General features: G+C 36.3%; 1 protein-coding gene across 3 annotated transcripts in view; it reads left to right on the plus strand.

Annotated features, from left to right (window-relative positions):
- Positions 1-26319, plus strand: part of Ssbp2 (single stranded DNA binding protein 2) — a 259016-nt gene that overhangs the window by 196469 nt on the left and 36228 nt on the right. For all 3 annotated transcript variants that reach the window (XM_035440490.1, XM_027401755.2, XM_027401753.2), the window contains 4 exons: positions 7886-7945; positions 19581-19647; positions 20092-20162; positions 24558-24625. In XM_035440490.1, coding sequence (XP_035296381.1) covers positions 7886-7945; positions 19581-19647; positions 20092-20162; positions 24558-24625 — 266 coding nt within the window. The remainder of the gene's footprint in view (positions 1-7885; positions 7946-19580; positions 19648-20091; positions 20163-24557; positions 24626-26319) is intronic.

Below are 26319 nucleotides of genomic sequence, written 5' to 3' on the forward strand. Positions count from 1 at the left end.
TTGAAGTATATGTCTAAAGCTTAAAAGCTAAAGTCCACTTATAAGAGACCACATTCACAATTTGTGTTTGGACAATTGTTTCTATCTCCACCCATTCACCTGAAAATTTTAGCTTTAAATTCAGTCACCCTAGCACACTATCCTAAGCTCTCATCCTCAATTATTTATTTTCATTATCAGACATTTATTAAAGGTGACTGGTCTGTTGTTACCTTAGTACCACACACCAAAATAAGCATGTGTGTGTTTATGGATATAAATTGACTTAAGGAATTACTAATTTTTTACAGAATGTTGTTCAATTATTACTGTTAGACCAACTGTTAGACCAGCACACAGCCCGGTGCTCATGCGCAATCCAGAAGCCTGCGTACACAACTACATGCAGTGATTGTATAGTAGTAAAAGCTTGAGAAGCACTCTAATCTTCTTGAAAGGGCCCATAATGTAAGTGACCAATTTTGATGTTTAGAATAAATCCATAAATAATCATCCCGCTTGTAGCTGCTGTATGGGATTAGCTTGCCAAAAACACATCAAAGAAACTAGATCTGTTATTACTTTACAGTTATTTTAATTAAGTGTTGATGATGATAGAATATCTAAGATGCATGGAAAATAAACTACATACTTATGCTGATCAGCAGAATATGTCAGCACAAGTATGTCATTTGTGAGCTAAATTAGTTTAGTACTAGTTGGAATTAAAATGTGTTAATCAAGAGTATCTTATTCACTGGGGTGTCAGTGGTGTCTGATGGAGATGTCATGAAAAACGGAAAGGAAACTAAACAAATTAAAATGAGTAAATTGTAAAAGATCTTTATATTCATTTATATATAACTTATGCATTATTACTTTTCTATAGAAACTTCTAGCATCTCATGGAATTATAAAAATATGTAAACATCTGTATATAAAGTATGACTACGATAAAATAAGGAAGTCACACTACACTAATGATTTTCAAAGTACTATTCCATAATAGTATTTATTATTGGTAGCATATAACTTCAAAAGAGTTAACATACATAAGTTTAATAAGAATTTACTTGTAAGTAAATTATAGAGTAGAAATCTACATAGAGAAGATCATATGAAGAGACTTTAATTAACAAAATAGGTATACAGTAACAAAAATAGTATTTTGTTTTTAAGAGTATTTGTCCTGCTAAACCTTGTAGTTAATATATTATGGATGTATTGATAGCACTATGAATAATTATATTCTGACATATTTTTTATTTTCTAAAAGTATGTTTTATAGATTCTCGAATAATCATGTCATAAAATTATGCTGGACTCAGGATATATGTAATATAGTACATTGGCAAAAGTAGAGAAAAGAGTAAAACCAGGCTAAGTAAAGACTCCTTGAGACTAAGACATAGAGACATTTAATCATTATATAATCGATAAAATTATTGAAGATAACTCAGTATTTCAGAGCATGTTTCATTTTTCACCTCACAATTTGTCTAAATGTTGTATATAAGTTACATTTTAAAAAATAACATTTTTCTTACGTGTCTGTTAGCTAAAGACTATTTAAAGAAGACAAAATAATATTCATACTGAAGTGTTGAGTACTGATGGAAAGAAAATGTATTGTTAAAGACAGGTTTCTAAGATCAGACTCAAGACTTTGAAGGTTTTGAAATATTTTATTTTGGGGGCTGGAGAGGTGACTCAGTTCAGTGAGTTCAATGCCCAGGACACTTATGACAAACAGTTGAGTGTAATGCACACATCTGTATCCCAGCACTGGGGAAGCGGAGGCAGGTTGAACCTTGCAGCTTGCCTTGTCTTTGTGGTGCCTTGTCTGTGTGGTGAGTTCCAGGCAGTGAGAGACCCTTGCTGGAAAAAATGGGCAGCTCCTGAGGAGCATCCACTGGCTTCCACATGCAAACACACATGGATGTGCACATGCATGCACACAAAAACACAAATACACACATGTACAAAAATAAAATGGATTACAATGAAATGTTTCACTGTGAAAATATTAGGATCCCACTTATAGGCAAGGCACTAGATGAGACGAGCTACTGTTCAGAATTCTGATGACTGGTCATTATTTTAAAACCTGACACTTCAAGACTAATTGCAAAAACCCAGAAACAGTAGTAGAAAACAAAAGGCCTTTGTTTAGTCAGCCTACATTGTAACCCTTCTATGTATAGTTATGGATATTGTGATTATAACTCTGGGGTATCTCTTTGTTCTTGTTCTGCTGGGCTCTTTAGAAGATAGTAATTTATCTTATTTAGACAAGGTTGGTTTTTTCATTAGGAAAAACTTTGAAGGTCCCTTCTCACTAACCCAGTATACTCTCCCAGTGGTGTGGTCCACTCTTTACAATATCAGTTGGTGCTTACATATTTTAACAAGACAAGTAAATTGACCAGGGGAGATTTTATACGAACCAGCCAAGTTTTGTTATATCTTCAGTTAGTTCTGAGTCCTCCATTCATGCTGCTCATGGCTCAGTGACTGAATAACTTGAGGAGCCAACCACAGATTTTACTGGTGCTACTTCTGTACCTCCTTCTAGGTAGAAGGTACAGAACTTGCTGTTCTTTCCTGGAGAATGCATAAATTATCATGTGTTAATGATCAGTTTTATTACAATGATAACACTCTTATCATACCATGCACACTTACCACACTTCCCACCTGTGTTCTGTTCTCTGTCATCATTTAGCTGAAAAACAAAAATAAACATGCCCCAAGTTTGTATAGTATCAAAACTCTACTCAGAATGTTTGAAGAGAAAGAGCTTGTTAAATTCTTTTGTTTCTGCATGAAGTTGTAGGAGGCCTCGGAAATCTATGGGGCCTCTTGTAGTAGATCAGTACTTATCCCTAGCATAGGAATGGACTTTGGGAGCCCATTTCACATAGAGGGATACTCTCTCAGCCTAGACACACGGGGGAGGGCCTAGGCCCTATCCCAAAGGCTATGACAGACTCTGAAGACCCCCACCATGGAAGGCCTCACTCTCCCTGGGGAATAGAAAGGGTATTGGATAGGTAGGGTGTTAATGGGGGGCAGGGGAGGAGGGGAGAGAGGGAACTGGGGTTGATATGTAAAACAATCTTGTTTCTAAATTAAATTTTTTAAACGATTCTTTAAAAAATTCTTTTATTTCAATTATGGCATTTCCTTTGGTCTGATGAACCAAGACCACATGCTAATTAGGGTTTTATATGCAAATTAACTTGCTTACTGGAAATACCACTGCCTTTTCAACTTTTCATGTTTGAGTGGTGAAGGGGGGTGAAAGAACTCCACATTAAGTGAATGGTCACACAGTTGCTGGGGGCTTGTAAGTAAATGCTTGGTCAGGCAGTGTCTTTGTGTCTGGTTGGTCTGGTTAGCATGGTATATGTTACCCCATTCTGGTAGCAGAATCAGAGGTAGGAAAACTAAAATGGCAAGTAAGAAAGTTGGTCTTTGGTTTTCTTTTTACATAAAGAGGTGATTTAATGAATTCTAAACAGGCAAACCTCCTATTTTAAAATGTATCCAAAAAGCATATTCAAAAAGATTATATAGGTCATAATTTATTATAGATATAACAGAAATGATAAGAAATATATGATAATTTTCCTTTTAGAAAAGCAGTTTAAAATTCTAAATAATTCTTGGTAGAATAGAAAATAATAAGCCATTAAAGCTTAATGACATTTATTCTTATATAAATTATGATCCTAAGTGACACAGTTTTATTCTCTAAAAGACTGGTGGCAATGAGCTTATGTCTTTTAGGTATGGTCATCCTTCCATTTTGTCATCACACAGTTACTAATTTTCTAATACTATATATTTGTATTCTTCCCACTTTCCTTTAGCCCATTTCTTTTAGGTTTAGTCAGTTTGGGTTGCTATAATGAAAATACTGTAGATTAGGTGATTTAAGTGACAGACGTATTCCTCAGAGTCCTGATGCCGAGAAAATGTAAGATCAAGAAGCTGGTCTGAGGATATAGCTGAGTTAGTAGAGTGTTTTGTAGTACATGTATGTGAAGTAAGTGCCATCTACTAGCACCCAATTAGCCTGGCATGGTAGCACACCTACATCCCAGCGGGTGAAGGCAGGAGAATCCTAAATTCAAGGTCATCCTCAGATCCATAGCCAGCTTGAGGCTACTCTGAGACAGGATATGAGATCCTGTCTCAAAAAAATGAAACAACCACCAAACCCCAAAACTCCAAGCAGCATTGTATTCAGTTCCCTTCTTGGTGGGCAGACAGTCATTTGCTCACAAGGATGCAGGACAGCAGTCATCTCTCTGTGATGCTTTTGAAGACAGCAGACTATTGAGGAAAGCTCCACCCCCCAGAAAGACTCCCCACAGGCTTTCATCTTCAAATAGCTTTACACTGGGGTTCCAGGTTTCATCATAGGAATTCTGTGGCAACACAAACACCCAATGCACATGTGGATAATGGGAACATGCAGAGAGAACTTTGCCTTAGTTTCCCCGTTGGAATGCAAGCCAGATCATCATGTGTTAGAACCTCATCCCATACAGTTGGATCATTTGAGAAACTGGAAAGATCATCATCTAGATTTGCAGTCACTTAGAACTGCATGCTTGATCAAGTAAGGATGATGTAATATGGCTTCTGCAGAAGACAGAGTTGGTTGTGTTTTGGTTTTTTTTTTTTTTTTTGAGCATTCATTGGTACTTGACATTTGATGAAGAGAACATTCTCTCTGTTCCAAATTAGAGGACTGATGCACAGAACATTTTTCCAGAAAATTATTTCTCAGATTGATAATAATTTTGTGAGCCTTGAAGAACCCCAAGCAGAGAGCAGTAATCTTTATCTGCTTTGTTCACTGACAGACCCAACCACCTAAGACCTGTGCCCTGTGAGTGCTCATTGAGTTACTTTTCAAAGGAGGGATTTCATCACTGCATTCTCACATTTGTGGGCACTTCTCTTTTGTCCCTCAGTTGACCTTTAATGCCTCATAACAGTGAGCGCCACTGTTTGTCAGTATATTTCCTCCTTAACCACAGTTTTCTTTTACTCTGGAAAATGTGATAATTTTCTCAACTGCTTGAGAAAGATGGCTTGTGCTTTAGAAGCAAATGCCTTTTTCCTTGACCCTCCCCACTCAATGTCTAGAGTATGCTAATCTTTGTGTTTAAAGGCAAAGTAGAAAGGACTTATCCAAGAATCATGGACCCCTTGTTTTGTAAAGAATTTTAAAAATAATCTGTTCTAACTTCTTCATTTTAAGATTAAGAAAACTGCAGCCCCCAGAGCTTATAGCTCAAGGCCACCCTACTAATTAGTTGTTCTACAAATACTAGCATCTAAGATCTTAACTCTCACACAGATTTTTTTTCACATACATTATAAATAACTTTTCCCAGGGATTTGATGCCCTACTTAAATCAAAAACCAAAATGAAACAAAACAGACTGCCTCAAATATAAAGAATAAGCTTATTTGTGGGACTAAGGAGTCTTTGAAGAACATGTTTGTCCTAAATTAAGAATGCAGATAGTGCCAACATGTCTACAAACACGTGTAACTCATGTTACTGGTGGATAATCTCTGGCCTAGATCAGTATTTTACCAGAGTTGATTTTAAATTGACTTCCCAATGGTCAAGCAGGGATGCCAGTATAGAATTCTCTCAAGGGATCCAGTGCAAACAATTTGGTACTTAGTGTTTACATATGCTAACTTATTAGACAGTTAAGACTTGGGTGATTATCCAGCTATGTTAGAGTTAGGATTTGTCTGATGATCTGAACATTTAGAGTTTATACCAACACTATTTTTTAAAGAATACTTTCACCAAAGCATTCTTTATAATTTAAGTAGAAATAGATATTTTTTGTCATGCATGCTTTGTGAAGATGCTTAGATTCGTGGCTCCTTCCACCTGCCTCCTTTCCTTCCCTCTTTCTTTCTCTTCTATCCTTCCCGCCTTTACCAAACCCAAGGTGAATTTTTGGAGGAAAGCATATGAGGAAATAAGCTGTCTGAACCAGAATCTCTATCTCCCAATATTACTTTTACAGAGACCTGTATGTCCAGAGCCACCACATACAGCGATATTCTCTCACATCAGCCTTTAGTAACTGCTGTAAGGTAGAAGTATACATTGTAGCATCTTTTCACATTAGGTGAGCATATCAATCCCAAGTGCTGTTTCAAATAAGGCACTAAACAGTTTTTTATCCCAGCATTTGGTATTTAGTAATATTTTTCACATTTTTTGACCTGTATTCCACTTCCAACTGATTTTATAGTAGGTAGGAATTATTGGTAAGCTACATTTATTTCTCTGTATTTCAGTAAGCTGATATTGTGCCTTGAATTTATGACTATATCATGAAACATCACTTTGTAAAGAAAGGCAACTATTATAAAACTAATAACAGTACCTAATTAATAAATTGGGAAGTGAATCCAGAATTGAAAATTGTAATAGTGTAAGTAAAATTGGATGATTTAGAAAAGAAAGAAAAGAATGAAGCCTCGATATTGGAATAAGCTTCTACCTGGCAATATGTAGTTACTTATTAAGTCACTTTAGAATACCTTCTCCAGTGAAGAGCAGAGCTAACTCTGGTCACATCCACAAAAGCTAAACCATTTTATAATCAACTTTGTTAAAATAGGAAAGTCTACTTAAGTTCTAGCAGCTGGAGGTAACTCTGTTACCTGAAAAATCCACTACTTCTGCCCAATAAAATGGTCTCCTGGGAGCACAGTGACACATAAGAGCAAAAGCAAGCTGCCTGTTCATTGTAAACTTCATTCTGTTAGCTTCTTAGAAACAAATCTGCGTGGCAGAAATTCCTTGAGATTTTATTGCTGCAGAATAATTTCTTATATGAAAGATGTAGATGCAGGATTCAAAATTTTTATCTACTTGCTATCTATTAAATTGATTCTCAGTATCCATTAAACTATTCTTGAGATTTTAATTAATATTCGGCCCATTAGAAATAAGTACATGTTTATTTTATATGTAAAGAATATTATATTTAAGTAACTTTATTAATATATAAGTCAGCAAAATTAAAATTATTCTGCTAGTTATTAAAAAGTGTAATAAAATAGAAATTTGAATAATTTAATGACCTTCTAGGAATGACCAACCAAGTCCTAAGTAGTCAAGTATTGGACACTTACCTATAGGCACTGGCTGCAAAGACACTCCCAGATACTCAGATTTAACCCAACTTAAAGGAACTTTTGTTTCATTCAACAACATAAATTAACATGACTTTTAAAAGAAGACCATTTCCCTTTTGTTTAAATGTAAATAGCTCAAAATATACTACAATAAAAATATGAAAAGGAGTTTTACCCTTAAAGTTGATAGTTAATCTTATAACAAACTCATAATGGATAAAAGCCAACAATGTATTTTTGACTATAGATGATCCTTAGAAAACAAAGTTCTTTGCAATCTTGTGGAGACATGAAATTTGAAAACTTCAAATTTTTTAATGAAAACTGGTAGTAACTTTATTTACTCAAAAGTATACATTCAGAACTTATCTTGTATAGTGCAATAACCATCAAGCCTCCTCTTCAAATAGTTATTGGTTATTTGTCTTGTCTTTGGCAATTAGGTATTGTTATTTTAGAAATTCATATTTTAATTGCTGTAGTTAATCATCTTTGATGTTTTCATATTTCCTTTGGAAAATTTCCAGGTATTCTACAAAATAAAAAACAGGATGATTCTTTCCTTAGAAGCCTTTCTTCTGCTAAAATCAGCCACATAGGAAAATGAATTATTGAATGATTCGTACTGATTTCTGAATTTTTTAAGTAGTTTGTTTTCAGATTTGTATTTTACATTGTTCTGATTTTTGGTTTGTTTGTTTGTCTTCACTAGCCTTTTATGTCACCTCGGTACCCTGGAGGCCCAAGGCCCCCACTGAGGATACCTAATCAGGTAAGATGTTGTGCTACTTTAAGTTTTTAAAAAGATCTTGGAAGTATCAAAATATAATATCATCTATTTCTGGTAATGTGTATTTACTTGAAGATCACATAGCCAGCCTTTGTGCTGACTGGCTTTCTCAGAAGTTTTATTGGAACACAGAAAAACATACATCCTCGTGCTTTGTCTATGACTGTTTATACACTTTTATAGATTTGAGGAGTCATACTTGTGTGGCTTTCAGCCCTGCAATATTTACTATCTATGTATTTCCAGAAAAATGATTGGCTGACTTGTGGAGATAATTTTCCTAAATGTTGATCATCCTCTCAGTGAAATTTTCTATAGCATACTTTGGTTTATTTTCTATGGTATAAAATTCATATACATTGCACCTTGCTATAATTGCATGACATCAAGTAATTAGCTCTTTCTTGAAGGGCTAAGTCTAAATATTTAACAATAAATCTTCTAATTTTTTTATTTCAAGAATTTTAAGTTTCTAAAAATTTCATTTTAATGTGGTTTTAAATAATACGTTCTTACCAAAACGAATAAAGCACTTTTGTTTATTTGTAAAGAGCTTACAGTTTAGTTTTAGGATGTGAGTGGTGTGCATACTTGTATGTAGTAAAAGAAGAAATAAATGCTTAACAATGTGTCATTTTCTCTGTCATAGGTATAGTTCAGTTTTACCCAAAATAAAATAAAATCGTTTTAAGTTCTTTCCGTTCTTTTCTTTTTATTTCTGTATTTTTCATGATCAAAAATGGAGCAAGAAAGTTGCAGTTATTAATCACTTGTAGCGACAGAATTTTGGTTTTCTTATCCAAATTATTTGGAATCATGCTGAGCCAGGCAGTGGTAGAGCACATCTTTAATTCCAGTACTAAGGTGGCAGAGGCAGGCAGATTTCTGTGAGTTTGAGGTCGGCCTGGTCTACAGAGTGAGTTCCATGGCAACCTGAGCTATATAGAGACTAGACTATGTCTCAAAAAACCAAAAGGGAGAGAGGATGGGAGGAAATTATGCTGTATCTTTGAAGGTCCCAGCTCACTGGCATTCTCTGTGTCTGGTGCGCAGCTGGAAGTGCCAGCACCCAGGTGTTCCCCTCCAGAGGGAAGGAAGCTTCAGGAGAAGCCAGCACATGAGAAGCAGTCCTCTTGCCAACAGCAAGAATATTTTCACTTGCAGATTTAGTGTGCATTCAGTTTCTTGGATCAGAGAACATGCCATGAAACAGCATAGAAAAGTACACAGACTCCAAGAATACTAACATGTAGGAATCTTATTTTTCTGTGTAGATGAACATACACACACACACACACACACACACACGCACGCACGCACGCACGCACGCACGCACGCACATATATATATATATATATATATATATCAACAGATACTTGCATAGGGGTATTACCCTTTTAATTTTCTTTTTTTGTTTTTTTGTTTGTTTGTTTGTTTGTTTTTTCAAGACAGGGTTTCTCTGTGTAGCTTTGGAGCCTATCCTGGCACTCGCTCTGGAGACCAGGCTGGCCTCAAACTCACAGAGATCCACCTGCCTCTGTCTCCTGAGTGCTGGGATTAAAGGCATGAGCCATCAGTGCCCGGCATTAATTTTCATTTTTTAATAAAAATTATAACTGTTATACCTTCTGTTACAGTCTTCATGGTGTTTCAGACATTCCATCCCTAGCATTGTATTTTGTATAGATCAAGGAGAGTCCTGAAAATTTGAATTAGGAAACCGTGAAATTCCAGCATTACTATTCTGTAGTAATGATGAGAATATGATGTGATTATTAGAATTATATTTATTTTATGCCATTTCATTGTCATGTATAAGATACTATAGGGCAAGCATGAGGACTGTAGTTTGAATTCCCAGAGCCCATATAAAAGCTAGATTTGATGGTGGCTGAGACTTTTTGGAAGTAGAGATAAGGGAATCATCAAGACAAGCTGGCTAGAGAGACTGGTTGACTCCAGTTGGCTGGTTCTGCATCCTGTGAAAGACTTGCCTTTGCCTCGGTAATTAAAGTACGGGGCAGTCAAAGGATACCTGGCATCAGCCTCTGCCGTCAACATTTGTATGCTCACATGTACATTCACACACATGTATTCACATGTGATAACATGCATATGCACAGACACTGTGAATGCACACACACACAAGATACTGTGTTCAGTCTCATAATCTATAGAAATTTACAAAATACAATACAAATTGAAACAGCCTATATTCACATACATTGTTCAAATTTTTGTTTTTGATAGAATTTCACTGAATAGCACAGATTGACCTCAAAATCTTGATCCTCCTGCCTCAGTCTCCTGGGTTCTCAGGTTAGGAAAGAGCCTGGTGTTTGGAAGTTCCTAAAACCACCATGTAATGACTGTTTTTGTAAAGAAGTAATCAGAAATCTCAAGTAACAGATACTTCCTGCAAGGGTGCTTTCCTCTAGAATTGGCAGTGTTTACGTTGATGCATTTTAAATATTACATTCTTGTCTAAGCATCTACACCCCATCCTCCTGCCACATTCACTTTCACTGAATTATGTTGATTCAAACATCTATTACCCAAACGTGGAATAATTTTTATTTATACAGTCTTTCAAATAATCATATTAATAGTTCAAATAATATTGTTTTGGGATGCACTTATTATATTTAGAAGCATAACCTGTTCAAACAGATGTTTTTTCAGCTTAACTATGTGTTAATTAAAGCTGAATTGGAATAACTATTTTTGTTACTAATTATAATGACATCTATTAAGCAAATATATCAACATTTTATATTTATGCTTTATTTGAGTTGATTATAATATAATGAAAATTTTTCTTGTTAGTAGATTATACAAAGTAGAAACAGAAAGTGAAGCATTCCTTTTCAGTGGCCTTGGCTAGTCATTTGGAATATGTGAAAGGTAGTCTTTAATGAACTGGGCCTCTACAATTTATATTTACTAATTATTAGGTTACATATTTTAGTTTTTCTGAAATAACTTTTATGGTTCTATATTAACTCTACAATAACTTATACTATTTATTAATAGGACTGGGTATTTGGAATATGTTACAGAGCCACTGTGTTGAGAAATAAATAGGCATAACTGCCTAAAATGAAAAAGTCAGATAACAAAGGTATACAATAGAGTGGGGAATAAATATGTATGAAAAGATCCACGAAGTAAAACTTAAATGCACAAAATATACGTGGCTCACAGTTTTATGCTGGAATTGATTCAGCTCTCAGAAGGTGCCCTCATCAGTAGTGGAAAAATCCATAAACTTAAGTGAAGTAGCTTTTTATTTCTCATGAATAAACTGCCTGAAGATAAAAGTTCATAGCATTTTTCAACACTGTTATGCAACCAGAACAGAATATATAAAGCGTGATATCAACAATAAGCTATTATCACCTGGTGGTGGTGTCACACACCTTTAATTCCATCACTTGGGAGGCAGAGGCAGACAGATATCTGTGAGTTTGACACCAGCCTGGTCTACAAGAGTTAATTCCAAGACAGCCTCCAAAGCCACAGAGAAACCCTATCTTGAAAAAAAAAAAGAATAAGCTATTATCTATTGATTTTTTAATTGCCTTATTTCTCACCATTCTTAAAATAGATATATGAGTTAAGATTACATGTAGCATACCATATTGTCCATTTTATATGCCAGGGTTAAATTTGATGCTCCAAAAACATACTGGATCTGAACATAGTATCCAGATCTTCAGGAATATCTGTCAAATATAGAAGAGCAGTTAAAGAAAGTATGATGTAAATAGTGAAATCATATATGCATATTAGAAGATCGAACAAAATCTACTTAAGTGCTACTGTGACTATAACAAATATAAGAAAGGCCGGGTGTTGGTGGCACACGCCTTTAATCCCAGCACTTGGGAGGCAGAGGCAGAGGCAGGCAGATCTCTGTGAGTTTGAGGCCATCCTGGTCTGTCTCCAGAGCGAGTGCCAGGATAGGCTCCAAAGCTACACAGAGAAACCCTGTCTTGAAAAAAAAAAACAAAAAAACAAATATAAGAAAGAAGGCACAAAACATGTAAAAATATCATTGCAGCCATGGCATTGTACAAGCTCTCTGTTCCCATCACATATACTCACATTGTGAAAAAGAGATTAAAGACCATGTACTTTATTTCTGAGTGGTAGGATTGTGAATGATTTTGCTATTTGAAAATTTCAGTGTGTCTACAGTTCACATTGAGCAGGTATTATACTTGTAGTTAGAGAAAACACTAACTGTATGTATAGAGAAATGAAAATGTTATACTTTGAATAAGATTAACCTTTTTAATATTTAACACATTATTCCTATAGTGGGAAGAAGAGAGATAGAATAGACACTATGGATATGTTAATCCTAAAAAAAGACTTAATGACTTCTCAGATAAGAAGAAAATAAGCTGACATTTGAAGCAAAGAAAGAGATATTTAGACAGTTGCAATCCCATCTCTTGAGAGGCAGAGGCAGGAGGATTGCTATGAGCGCAAGGTCAGCCTAGATTGCATAGTGAGATTTTGTCTTATAAAACAAAAATGTAGACATTCACTTATAAATTGAAATTTTACTGCCTCACCATGTACCCAAGTTGCTTACATTTCAAACAGACTTCAAACTCTTCATAGCATTTTCTCGCTGAGGGTAAGCATTGCTTCAGGCATCTGTTAGAAGTATTTTTTTAATCCTTGTAGCACATGAAAGTTGGCTTTTATTTAGTGCTATAAGAATGAAATTTAAGTTGTTTCCAGATGCATAGAGAGGAATGCATTATGTTGAGTAGGTAACACAAGCTATGCTGCTGCAACTATGAAAAATCTCAGTATCTAACCTTAAATATAAATGCTGCACTTGCTCAATGTAAGGTTAATGGCCAAACAGGTAAAGTTGCTTCTTTGGACAATTCAAAAAGCCACTTTTAATTGTAGAATGCCCTTATTTTATGGGAATTATAGTATTCATATTTTGAAATGATTATTTGAAGACAATACTGATAGAATGTTTTTCATTATGATTTTGAATTTGAGTTTATATTGGGATATATGTGTTTCCCAAATATTTATCTAATCTTAAGGCAGAGGAAGCAAAAAATGTGCAGTGTGTTTCAAAAAAAAAATGTACGTTCTCTTCCCAACCCAAGGAAAGCTTATACTATGAATTGAACATGTGCTTCTAAGTTCAAGTCATGGTTGTATTGACATTTCTGGTAAAGTGTGTTTCAGACATGTCATGTTCCTTTATTTTCTAGCCATTTTAATCTTAGATATATTTTTAAGAAAGCATTGTGGCATATTTGGTTAGAAATATAGTAGTCTATACAAAATCTACTTCAGAAAAAGATACTTGAACAGATACTTGTTAAGGTTTATAGATATGGCTACTCTTCTCACTGAAGTGATAGATCAGTGATTAAACTATTGAAAATCCATTTTATCTTTTTAGTTTTTAGTTTTAAATTAGCATGCAAGGTATTAGTCATTTTTAAGTCATTTTTAACATAGTATGTTAAGTATCAACTCTTCCTCTAATCTCCCATGATCCTCTCTTGTAGCCCCTCACCCCAGTCTCTTTGCCTCTTTCATGTCCTGTGTCTTCCTTTTTACCTATTTTGCCCTCTTTTGTCTCCTTTCTAATGTATGTTGGGCCTGACCCATATTTATACACATACATGCTACATCACCTCAAGTGTACATGCACATACATTATCTTCCAGGATTCACATATGAGACAGGACATGCTTCTTTCTTAAGTTTGAGTCACCTCAATTAATATTATACTTTACAAATCTATTTTTTTGCAAATTCCATGATTTCTCTTTATAGATGAGTAATACTCCATTGTGTATATGTACCACATAGTACTTACCCATTCATCTGTTGGTGGACATCTCCGATGGTACTATTTCCTTGCTACTGTGAATAGAATAACAATAAACACAGATAGGCAAGCATCTCAGTGGCAGGATATAGATTCCTTTAGGCATGTGTAGGAGTGGTATAGCTGAGCCATGCAGTAGTTATATTTTTAATTTTTTGAGAAATCTCCACATTGATGTCTATAGTGTCAATAGCCATTCTGACCAGGGTGAGATGGTGTCTCAAAGTAGTTTTAAATTGCTTCCTCTGATGACTAGGGTTTTTTTCAACTCCTTAAAAAAATAATTACTGGCATTTGTGTTTCTTATTTTGAGAACTGTTGACTTCACTAGCCCATTTGTTGATAGCCAAAGTTTTCTTTGATGGGGGTGTGTAATTTAATTTTCTGCAGTTCTTTATACATTCTTTGACAAAATCCAACACCCCCTCATGATAAAGGTCTTGGAGATATCAGGGATAACAGGAACATACCTAAACATAAAAGCAATATACAGCAAACCAACAGCCAACATCAAACTAAATGGAGAAAAACTCAGCGTGATTACTCTAAAATCAGGAACAAGACAAGGCTGACCACTCTCTCAGTATCTCTTCAATATTGTACTTGAAGTACTAGCTAGAGCAATAAGACAACATTGTTTCATTTCCAGGTACAGAAGTATTCTGCTACATTTATTTGCCTTTCCATATCACTATTTCAGGCTGTTTTTATCAATAGAGCTGCCTCCAGTTATGTTTTTTTTGTATTTAGGATTGCTTTGGCTATTCATCATTGTCTTAGTTATGGTTTCTTTTCCTGTGATTAAAAAAATGACATAAAATAACTTGAGGAAATAGTTTATTCTGTATTAGACTTCCAGGTCATGGTCCATCACCAGAGAAGTCAAGGCAGGAACTCAAGGCAGACACTGAAGCAGGAGCTATGAAAGAGTGCTATGTGGTAGCTTCCTCCTCGTAGCTTGCTCAGTTCTGTATTAAAGTAACTAGGAACACCAGTCCAGGGGTGGAACCACATACCATAAGTTGGGCCCATACACATCAATCAAGAAAATGTACCACACACATGCCTACAGGCCAGTCTGATGGAGACATAGTCTCAGTTGAGGTTCTGCCTTCCCAAGTGACTCTAGTTTGTGTCAAGTTGATATAAAACTAGCCAGTACAATTGACCTCTTGGAAACTTGGCACATGAACCTGCTTCTATTCAACTGTAACGTTTTTTTTTCTTCATTTGTCTTCAAGATGGCATGTTAATATCACTATTGCAATATAAAACATTCCAACTTTTAAAAGTCTCACAGCCTTTCAGTCTCTTTAAAACATCCAAAGTCTTTTTCAAAGTTTCTAGAAAATATCCAAGTATAAAATATCCCGTCTCTCTAAAATTCCAAGCTCTCTCAATTGTGGACTCCTGTAAAATAACAACTAAGTTTCATGCTCTCTCTTTTTTCTTTGTTTGCTTGCTTGTTTGTGTGTTTTCTGGACAAAGGGTTCTTTGCAAGAACACAAAAAATTCTTCAGTGTCCAATGTTGCAAATGCGTAAGAGAGATAATAATAAGGCAAAGTATTCTGCCTAAATTTTGATTCACTGTGCATTTTTTTTAAAATGTATTTATTTATTTTACATCCTGGCTAAGGTTTCCCCTCCCTCTGATCTTCTTATTCCCTCTCCCCACCCCACCCCTTTGTTCCCACTCCTCAATGCACTACCCCTCCGTTTGGGTTTAGGAAAGGGCAGGTCTCCTATGTGTATCAACAAAACATGACATATCAAGTTGCAGTAAAGACTAAGAACCTCCCCATGTATTAAGACTGGGTAAAGTGATCCAGTATAAGGAGTAGGGTCCCAAAAGCCAGTAGAAGAGTCAGAGACAGTCCCTGCTGCCACTGTTAGGAGCCCCACATGAAGACCAAGCTATACAACTGCCACATATGCAGAGTGCCTAGGTCAGTCCCATACAAGCTACCTGGTTGTTTGTTCAATCTCTGTGAGCCCCTATGAGCCCAGGTTAGTTGACTCTGTGGGTTTTCTTGTGGTGTCCTTGACCCCTCTGACTCTATAACCCTTTCTTCTCCTCTTCTACAGGATTCCCTGAACACTACCTAATATTTGTCTGTGGGTCTGCATGTGTTTCCATCAGTTGTTGGATGACACCTCTCTGACAGTTGGGCTAGGCACCAATCTGGTCACAGGAGATGACCAGATTGGTCATCTTCAGGCTACATATCCACTTTTGCTAGGAGTCTTAGCTGGGGTCATCCTTGTAGATTCCTGAGAGATTCCCTTGTGTCAGGTTTTTACCTGACCCCAAAATGTACCCCCTTACCAGTAGTCTCTTTAGTACTGTTCCCCACCACCCCAGGCTCATCTTTCATGTTCCCATCCCTACCTGCATGAAATCACTATTTCCCCTTCCCAAGGAGATCTGGATGTCCCCTCTTGATCCCTCCTTGTTACTAGTCTCCCTGGGTCTGTGGATTGTAGTATAGTTGGAGTTGTCCTTTCTTTTGCAGCTAATATCCAGTTATGAGTGAGGACATAACATGTTTGTCTTTCTGGGTCTGGGTTACCTCACTCAGATGATTTCTTTTCTAGTTCTATTCATTTGCCTTCAAATTTCCTGGTGTTCTTGCTCTTTAACAGCTGAGTAATACTCCATTGTATACATGTACCATATTTTCTTTATCCATTCCTTGGTTGAGGGACAAATAGGTTGTTTCCAGGTTCTGGCTATTACAAATAAAGCTGCTATTTACAAACATGCTGAGCAAGTGTCTTTGTGGTATGATTGATCATCCTTTGGTTATATGCCCAAGATTAGTATAGCTGGATCTTGTGGTAGATTGATTCCCAGTTTTCTGAGAAACCATCTTATTGATATGCAAACCATAATGACTCTGAGATCCATGTTACATCTCTCAGAATGGCTAAGATCAAAAGCACAAGTGACAGCTCATGCTGGCGAGGATGTGATGCAAGGGGAGCACTCCTCCATTGCTGGTGGGAGTGCATACTTGCAAGCTTTTTTAATCAAAGAGGGAGGAACCAGGGCACAGTCACAATCAGACCAAAGCAGAGTCACAAAGTAGACAAAACCGAAGTGCAGAAGTATAAAAGTTCAGTATCTGTTTTGGACTCCTCTAAAGAGCTCCATTTCTCCACCTCTGCCACTGTTAGCACACAGAGCTTATCTTTTAAATTCAGACCAGCTCCACTCTGCAGTGACTGCTGTCTTTGGCAGTTGTCCTATGATACTGGCATCTCCAAACTGTTGGGGGTCTCCATTGCAGTTGGGCTGCCAGTTCACCATAACCTCTGATGGCCTCTCTTCAGGGACTCTGACCTACCATATTATTTCAAGCCTCCACTTCTCTCCATGAGCCCTTTAGTCATGTTGCTTCTCCTGAAAGTGAGGCTATACCTTTACCAGCAGCCTCTTCTGAACACTCTAGCCCTGTGATCATAAAGCATTTATTAGGAATCCTGACATTTTTTTTAAGGAACTGTTAGAAAACTTAACTATTTTACGTTTTGTATACCCCTTACCCCTCTACCAGTGCTTGTCACAGAGAAATCGTCTTTGTCATTGTTGAGAAAACGATCATTTTATACCCCCCAAAGATTCTAGCTCTACCACATGGTGCCAAACCTCAGCCCCTCTTCATGCATTCAAAACACAGACCAGCTGGGACGCTCTTAAAAATTACCAAGTTCAGCTGCTGGCACAAGATACAGCCCTGACCAGCTCTGAGCCACAGCTTCTGTATGTTGATCCTAAAGAACCACTTCCCAGAAGATTTTACCTCTCTTCTTAATCATTGCTTATTTATCAGCTTCAGCTAACCAGTATTGATTGTTCCTACAAACAAAGTGTCTTGGTAATCACAGCCAGTTCTTCATCCCTAACTGACTAGAACCATGTATCCTTCATTTAAATGTCATTCAGATCACCCGGATAGCATCTGTATTTCCTCTGAAACATCACAGGTCAGGCCTCCATCATCTGCACTGTTTTGGTGTCTGTATTTTCCATGCTCCCACAGAACAGCCCACTGAGCTCTGAGCACTCAGTGGCTTTTCCAGCACATTCCTCCCAAAAATGTGTGGTCAGGTTTGTCACAGCAATACCCCATGGACCTGGTACCAATTTTGTTTTAGTTGGGGTCTCTGTCGTTGGGATAAAACACCATGATCTAAAGCAATTTGGTGAAAGAAAGGGTTTTTTTTTCTTTTTTTTTCTTTGAATTACAAACAGGATTGAATTACATGACAATCCCAGTTCCCTTCTCCCTCCCTTCCTCCCCTACCACCACCCTCCTAAGTAAAACCCTATCTATCGCAAATCCTTGAAAGAAGGGTTTATTTCACCTTACTGCTTACAGTTGATCCTCTAGGGAAGTCAGGGTAGGAACACAAGGCTGGAACCTGGAGACAGAAACCAAAGCAGAAGCCATGGAGGAGTGCTGCTGACTGGCTTCATCCCCTCATGGATCATTCAGCCTGCTTTCTTAGAGCATCCAGGACCACCATGTAGACAGCATCTAGAGAAAGGATGAAACTGTCCACAGTGAGTGGGACCTACCCATAGCAACCATCAATTAAGACATTATCCCCACCCAGGCTTGTCTATGGGCCAGTCTGGTGAGGCATTTTCTCAATTAAGGTTCCCTCTTTCCAAATGACATGTGAAGTTGACATAAAACTAGCCAGAAATGTGGTCTATTGTGGTTCTGTATGAATCTTGGATTGTTTTATTACAGTTCTGTGGAGAATGACATCAGAATCCTGGTGGGAATTACAGTCTGTTGACTACTTCCAGTAGTGTAGCTATTTTCACGATATTAATTCCTGATACTTGCTGATCAGGAACATAGATTCTTTGCATCATCTAGTACTTTCTTTTCTGTCATTTTTAATATTTTGAAGTTTTCAGTGTAGCAGTCTTGCACATTCTTGCTTAGGTTTATTTTAGCTACTTTCTAGGGAGCTATTATGAGTAAGATTATTTCCAATTTCTTTCTCTGGGAGTTGATTGTTCATACATGCTAATTCATTTTGTTTGAGTTTGTGTCCTAAGATTTTACTTAAAAAGTTTCTTAGATCTTAAAGCTATCTAGTTGATTCTTTAGGGTCTTTTACATGTAGATGTGGCTAATTTAACATATTCCTTTCTTATTTTGTTCCTTGCCTGTATTTTTCTTGTCCTATCCCATAGCTAAGACATGAAGCACTATATTGAATAAGAGAGTAAAAGAGGACATCCTTGTCTCATTCCTGTTTTCAGGGGAAATAATAATATCAATGATTTTTTTTTCATTTTGGCTGTTTATTATATATACTTATCTCCAAAATATTTAGGTACAAGATTGGGTAAAGCAAAATTTCTTTTTTTCTTCAAGACAGGGTTTCCCTATGTAGCTCTGGCTGTCCTGAAACTCTTTCGGTAGACCAGGCTGGCCTCAAAATCAGAGATTTGCCTGCCTCTACTTCCCACTGCTGGGATTAAAAGTGTGTGTCACCACTGCCTGGCCCAAAACAAAATTTCTTTTACAACCAAAATCTTGTACTAAGGTTGTACAAGGATGAAGTTTATAAAGTGAATGAGAAATGGAAAGATCTTGAGAGACATTCAAATGCATTATGTAGTTGTAGTAACTTTAAAGGGAAATGTTTAAACTACATGTTTCCTAAATATTTACAATACTGCTTTTTATTTTTGTTTACTAAATTGCTAGGCACTTGGAGGTGTCCCAGGAAGTCAGCCATTACTCCCCAGTGGAATGGACCCAACACGACAACAAGGTAATTAAAGTAGAGGTGAAACTGCTATGCAGAACAATTGAGGAAATTCTTTCAGAAGAACTTCATTGACATAAATTTTCCACAATTTTACCAGATGTATTTTCACAGCAACATGACTAAATTGTTTATATTTCTAGCTAATTCTTAATTATGCACAATAGCAGGTTAGAAGTGCTGACATAAGAGACAGAATATTAAATATTAAATATTAAATATCTAAAATCTAGTATATGACTTCAGACACATGGGAAGTTAAGTGATTATATGTTTATTCTTCTGCCTTTTTCGTATAGGGGACTTAGTGATGATAAATGGAAAGAGTGCAAAGTAACAAGTGACTTCATTAGTTTGACAATCCCAGGAACCTAAGTTCCTTGGAGAGAACTGGTTTCTAGTTTAGTGCTTATAGCTGCTCCATTGATAATCTCTTCATACTTCCTTTAGGACATCCAAATATGGGTGGACCAATGCAGAGAATGACTCCTCCAAGAGGAATGGTGCCCTTAGGACCACAGGTAAATAACCAGCCTGAGCGCCAGCCACTGGGCTGCTGCCTCCTGATAAGTGTTAGCATATGCACTGGAGTACTGACAGACCTTGGGCTGATGGAACTGAACACATGGATATCACTTTAAAATTCTGAAATTAAAAGTACACAGGTTCTATGCTTTATGTTATAAATAGCTGTATTTTTATATGATAAAAGGTTACAAAAGATAATAAAAACTTACTTCTGGCTAGTAATGTCTACTGATGACTTTTAGTCACTGTTTATTATGTTAATATGAATACTTCCTCTGCAAAGTCAGAGAGCAGTTTATTTTTTTCTATTTGTACTAGTAGTAACTTTTATATCTACTTCTATTAGTATGAAGGAAATAAAGTACCTTGGTATGAATTTACCTCAGAAACCAGAAACACCACCAATAACCCTAAAAGGATTAATGAAAATTAATTACAACTACCATGCATTTAAACAAAAGCAAATGAATGGGATAGGAAAGTTGAAGTAAAATCATTAGGAATGGCAGGAATTCCATTGCACAGTCACTACATACCGCCTTTCAAGTGAAATGTGTGCATCAAAAAAGGTAAGCTTCATTTCCTGAAAGATAATGAAAAACAATTCCTACAATAGACATTTTACTATTTGCTGTCACCCAAGGGTAACTGCCCTATCTCTTTATACCTGTATTGTAGAAACAGGCTCTGAAATGGTGTTTGTAGCTTTATGCACAGACAAAATATATGTACAGGTTTGTTTTGCTTGAGACAAGGTTGTAGACCTGGCTGGCCTGGAAATCATTCTGTAAACCAGACTGACCTTGAACTCACAGAAATTCACCTGCCTCTGAATCCCCAGAGTGCTAGGATTAAAGGCCTGTGTCACTGACCAGTCTAATTTTTTCCATAAATACCACTCCTGTGGTTTTTAACCTTAAGGTATGTGTAATAAAGTGAGAAAGTCATTTCTGGTAACAACTCTTAAGTCTGAAGCAAAGAAATATACTTAGCATAATGTTTCTTGAGTACTGTGAGATGAGTAAGTGCACACAGAACAGAGTAACCATGCAGCTGATGTATATTATATGGGTGAAGACAAACACTTACCCAAATCAAGGTATAATTATAATATGTTTTCAATCTAAGGACAGCAATCACAAATGATTTTTAAATTGGAACTAATATACTTTCAGCAGAAAAGCAAAATTATTTCACCAGAAGTAAAAATCTCTTCTGATACTATATTTGAAATTGTTTTCTCTTTGTTTCTGTGTCACTTAGGAAACCTGTGTTCTTAAAAACAGCAAGTTCCATGGGACTCATGGAACTAGTCTCTTAAATTACACAGCTATTTCAATTTTCTGTAGAATCTTGAAGGGTAACTCAACTACAGACAAGGAACATTTAAAAATCAGATAGTTTGGGTAGATGAATGTAAAATGAGAATGCATAGCTCACATATAGAGTAAACTGATTCTGTATATTTAAATTGTAGATTTCAGCTTACTGTAGGATAAAGCTTCCTAATAATTAAACAGTTCACTCAAGGAACATTTTAAGGTTTCCCAGCAGACAGAGTCTGAACAGCATTTTGTGAAGAGCATTAATTGGAAGAGAGATTAACCCAGATGGAATAGTACAATGGCTACCAGCTCTAAAATTCTGAGATTCTATGTGAGCTCATCTTATTCTGCCTTTGTTGAACCACATGGAAAGCCTTTTCTTATTCTCTCTTTTCTTCCTGATTTATTTGTGATTTGGAATATTATTCACAAAATGAAAATATTTTATACCTGTAAATCATGTATTATACTAAATAAACCCTCACTTCCTATGACAGTTCAGTTTAATTAGCTTATCATTTATTGAAGGCCTACTGTGTATCAAACATCTTACTTGACCATTTAAGTATAAGATTAATGAAATAGGATTTCTGTCTTCAGGGTGCATACTGTTGAGCAGGAAATGCAGCTGCATTTACAAAGGCTATTGTCTAATACTAAAATCCTAGAGAACAAATATGGACCCTGATGTAATTACTCAGTGAGTCATCACATGAACAGAGAAGTGATGCTTTAGAGTTGAGGATACTTGGAGAGTGAAGCGAAGAGGGCTCAGATACATTTGATTAACATCCTTGAAAAGGAATTAACAGCTACAGTTTTTGAGTAGCAAGTGCCATGTTTCAATTCATCAAGCACTCTGATAGTTCATATTTCATTTTATCCCCTGAAAAGTCTACATGGAAATTAATATTATTACCACACAGGTGAGGAAAATAAGGTTAAGGTAATTGTTGTCTCATATAAAAGAGTAGCTTCTGTGGTACACACCTGTAATCCCTGAACTCCAAAGGCTAGGGCAGGAGGATCTCAAGCCCACGGCCAGCCTGAACTATGTAGAGAGACCCTGTCTCATAAAGGCAGCATGTTGCAGAGGCCATAATGCTATGTCAGTAGAGGTGCAAGCTAATGTGTTTCTATACCCAGAGTTCTAATGAACATTCATGGAATATTAGAGTTTCTAAAACCACAAATGAGAAAGATGGCTAGACTTCCTGGTAAAGAATCTGCCTTACTTACCATGTTTATTTTTCATTTCTACGACTTTGGGCTCTGAAATCCTTGCTAATTACTACTCCTGCTACTGCCGTACTTGACCCAAAGATTAACACAACTTGGGTGGTTAGAATGATTGATTCCCCTACAGCTCACAAACCTGGGTGTAAAGAATATTTCCTTAAAGAGAAAGCAAATCAGCAATGAGAGTAGTAGGTGGCTGGGTGACTTCATTTATCAAGTATGTCATTCTGTCTGGAGTTAACAGACCTTTCTCATTGATTCACTTCCTTGTCCTCTTAACACCTCCTCCCAAGTGTTCCTGTAGGATGAGTTAACATGACTATGAAGGTGTAGTTTCTTTGGTTTGGAATAATCCAGTAGGCTAGAAATATAACTGGGAGAAGTTGAATGATGTAGGAAATGAAGACAGAAAAGATAGCCTGGGGCTGGCTTTGATTAACCTTATGGGGACATAATTCAGAAATTTAGGCTTCTTTGACAGGTAATCTGGGTCATTATATCTTATAAGTGCCATGGGTAATACTGTGATTTGGAAAAAAATTACTTGATAAAGTATGCAGAATAAATTGGGAAAAAGAGTAAAACAGAAACCAATTCATATTGTGCAATAGTCTTCACACTACGAAGTAGAACACTGTGTAGGAGCTTTCACGGCTGTAACCAACAGACTCTGGCGGTTGACCATATAGAAAATTTTTGAAAAGAAAGGACACCCAGGAACTTCTAGAAATTCTTAGTGTGGCCTGTTATGTGGCAGGTCATGCCACAGTACTAAAGGAAGAGTAAGGGTGAAGAACTTAGGCACACACAGGTGATGTTTATTTCTTTGTGCTGAGCTTGAGACAGCAGCCAGGCAGAACCTACCACTGTGGGGTTCAGCATAATTCAGGAACTTAGAGACACATGATAAAATAGATTCAAATTCCTGATGTGTAAGCAGTGTGTGTGTGAACAGACTCTAGCAGATAAGATTACCCATGAATGTATATTTATTGAAAGTGATGCTGTATCTAAAACATGAGGATACATAACATTTAGAGTGAGCAAATCCAAGGAACCAGCAACATAACTGGAATACAACACTCAAGAGAAGAGGGAGATTAGTATCAGAAACCCAAATATGAAAGCCATTGACTTTGTCAAACATATTAACATAATAATCAAAAAGTAACATTTGACCCTTATTGTCAACTAGTAAACTAATATGATATGCATACTACAGTGTTAAATTGCTTTTCACCTCCTTTAATGCACACAGTAGGGATTGTCTAAGGTTTATTGGGTCACATAATTCATGCATGCATATAGTTCTCATATAGTCTGGGTATTATAATAGTGCATGTCCATGTTGGATATTTTTCTCTATGAATAGAACCTTATATTCAGCATTCTTGGGTTGGGTTTGCCTGTTGAGTTTCTTTTCAGACTTCATGTAATTGTTCTTACCTAATAATGTCAAATCTGTTGAATTAGTAATTTATCTAAAAACAGAATTTTGGACTTAAGTTTATTTGAAAGAGTAATGTATAGATATTAGATAATAAAGATATGCCGAATGTTATAATTTTGATCATATCTTGATCATTTAACATAATCCAATGATTGTCCATATTCGTAGAATTTTTAAATGGCATGAACCAAAGTAGTTGTGCTAAAATAGAAGCAAAAATACAAGAGTGGACCCTTCAGAGAATGAATTACACAGGCCTTATCCAGTCAGAAGTTATGTAGGGAAATCATTAACCTGCTCTCCTTTCTTTCCCCCCTCCTCTTTGGTTTTGTTTTTTTGTTTTGTGGTAGTCTGACCCTTGGTTATCATTACAGAACTATGGAGGTGCAATGAGACCCCCACTGAATGCTTTAGGTGGCCCCGGAATGCCTGCAATGAACATGTAAGCAAAATGCTTATTACTCTGTTTAGTGAAGTTCTGTTTTCTGTCTTGTGAAATTACACGAATTTGTAAAGCAATTTAAGTACCTCAGTGTCTTTGCTGTATGAAAATGAACTAAACATGAGTGCAATTTTTGCTTCATTTTCATGACTTACTATCATGTTTTTCTTCTTCCTATGCAACTTTAAGATTCTTTTTGCATTTTAGGTACCATAAATCACAACTTTCAGCCTATTGCTTTTTAGTAATTATGTATAGATTCATATAGATACTACATAACACTATAATGAGATTCAGACACCAGAACCATGTACTAACTCTACAGAAGTTGATAACTGAGGGTTTTTATTCATGTTAATAAGTTCCTTGTGGTAGCTGAGAGTACAGTTAGTAAGTCTCATAAACATATATCTGCATTTGCTTTATTGGGACCACTTTGAACACAAAAGAATTCTCCTGGTGATGTCCTCTGTTAAAGAACTATTCATAGTACAGGATTGGTTCTCTTTGAAAACTCAAGATGTAACTGGGTGGGGAATAAACTGAAGATGTTTGTTTTATTGGAATGACCATTCCAGTCCAAAAAGAGTAGTTTGTTTCAGTTGCAATGCGATTTGCTAAGGAATTTTTATTTATTTTGCATTCTCAAACCTTCTCTTGAAGGCCTGTATACACTAGATCTTGCTAATGACTTTTATGAATTCACCAGAGGATCACCAGCGTGATGGGGCCTAAACGAAGCTCATCAGAAATTATTAACATGCTCCATGTAGGCATGTAGGGCTCCTCAACTTTACTTCCCATCGGCCTGTTTTTAGCTCCTTGCGTATTAAATGAAACAACTCTGCTGTCATCCAGTGGCATGAAGACATACTGTGAAATAAGCTCTTTTGATGTATGCAGGGCTTTTTAAGTTTCTGAAACCATTTTCATAGGATGCAATTTTTACTAAAACTGAAAATAGGTTAATAAGTAGATACCAGCCAGACTCAAAACTAACAGAACAAGGAGAAAAGTAGGTCAAATTTTCCTATAACATTTTTTTTTTTTGCTTTTGAAATAAAAATGGATAGACGTGAAGTCTGGCTCTTGAACTCCTCCCAGGCTCACCCTTTATTAGTGGTTGCTCCAGAGAACTGAATGATATTTTTACTTATGTCAAAAGCTGGAGCTCTTAACAGTAGGCTAAAAATAACATGAAATTTAACTTAGACTCTCACTTTAAAAATCAGCATTTTTTAGTAAATTTTTAATATTATGGTCAATCAAGTTGCAAGTGATAAGAACATATCTAATATCATTTGGTATAGTACTCTGTGTTATTAGCCACACGGTCAACTTGAGATAAACCATTTGTTTTGCTGGTACATAGTAAAATTTTATTTTCATATGACTTGACAGTCTCAAATAATTACTTAAAATTATGTAGTTCCTTCTGATATATGTTCTTAGGTATTCACATATGAGTACTTTTTTTTTTTTTTTTTTTTTTGGTTTTTCGAGACAGGGTTTCTCTGTGTAGCTTTGGAGCCTATCCTGGCACTCGCTCTGGATACAGGCTGGCCTCGAACTCACAGAGATCTGCCTGCCTCTGCCTCCTGAGTGCTAGGATTAAAGGCGTGCACCACCAATGCCTGGCGAGTACTCTTAATTTTGGGTATTTATATTTCTTAAGTATTCTTAGCTAGTTTGAA

The sequence above is a fragment of the Cricetulus griseus genome, chromosome 2, assembly GCF_003668045.3.
Source record: "Cricetulus griseus strain 17A/GY chromosome 2, alternate assembly CriGri-PICRH-1.0, whole genome shotgun sequence".
Classification (NCBI taxonomy): Eukaryota; Metazoa; Chordata; class Mammalia; order Rodentia; family Cricetidae; genus Cricetulus; species Cricetulus griseus.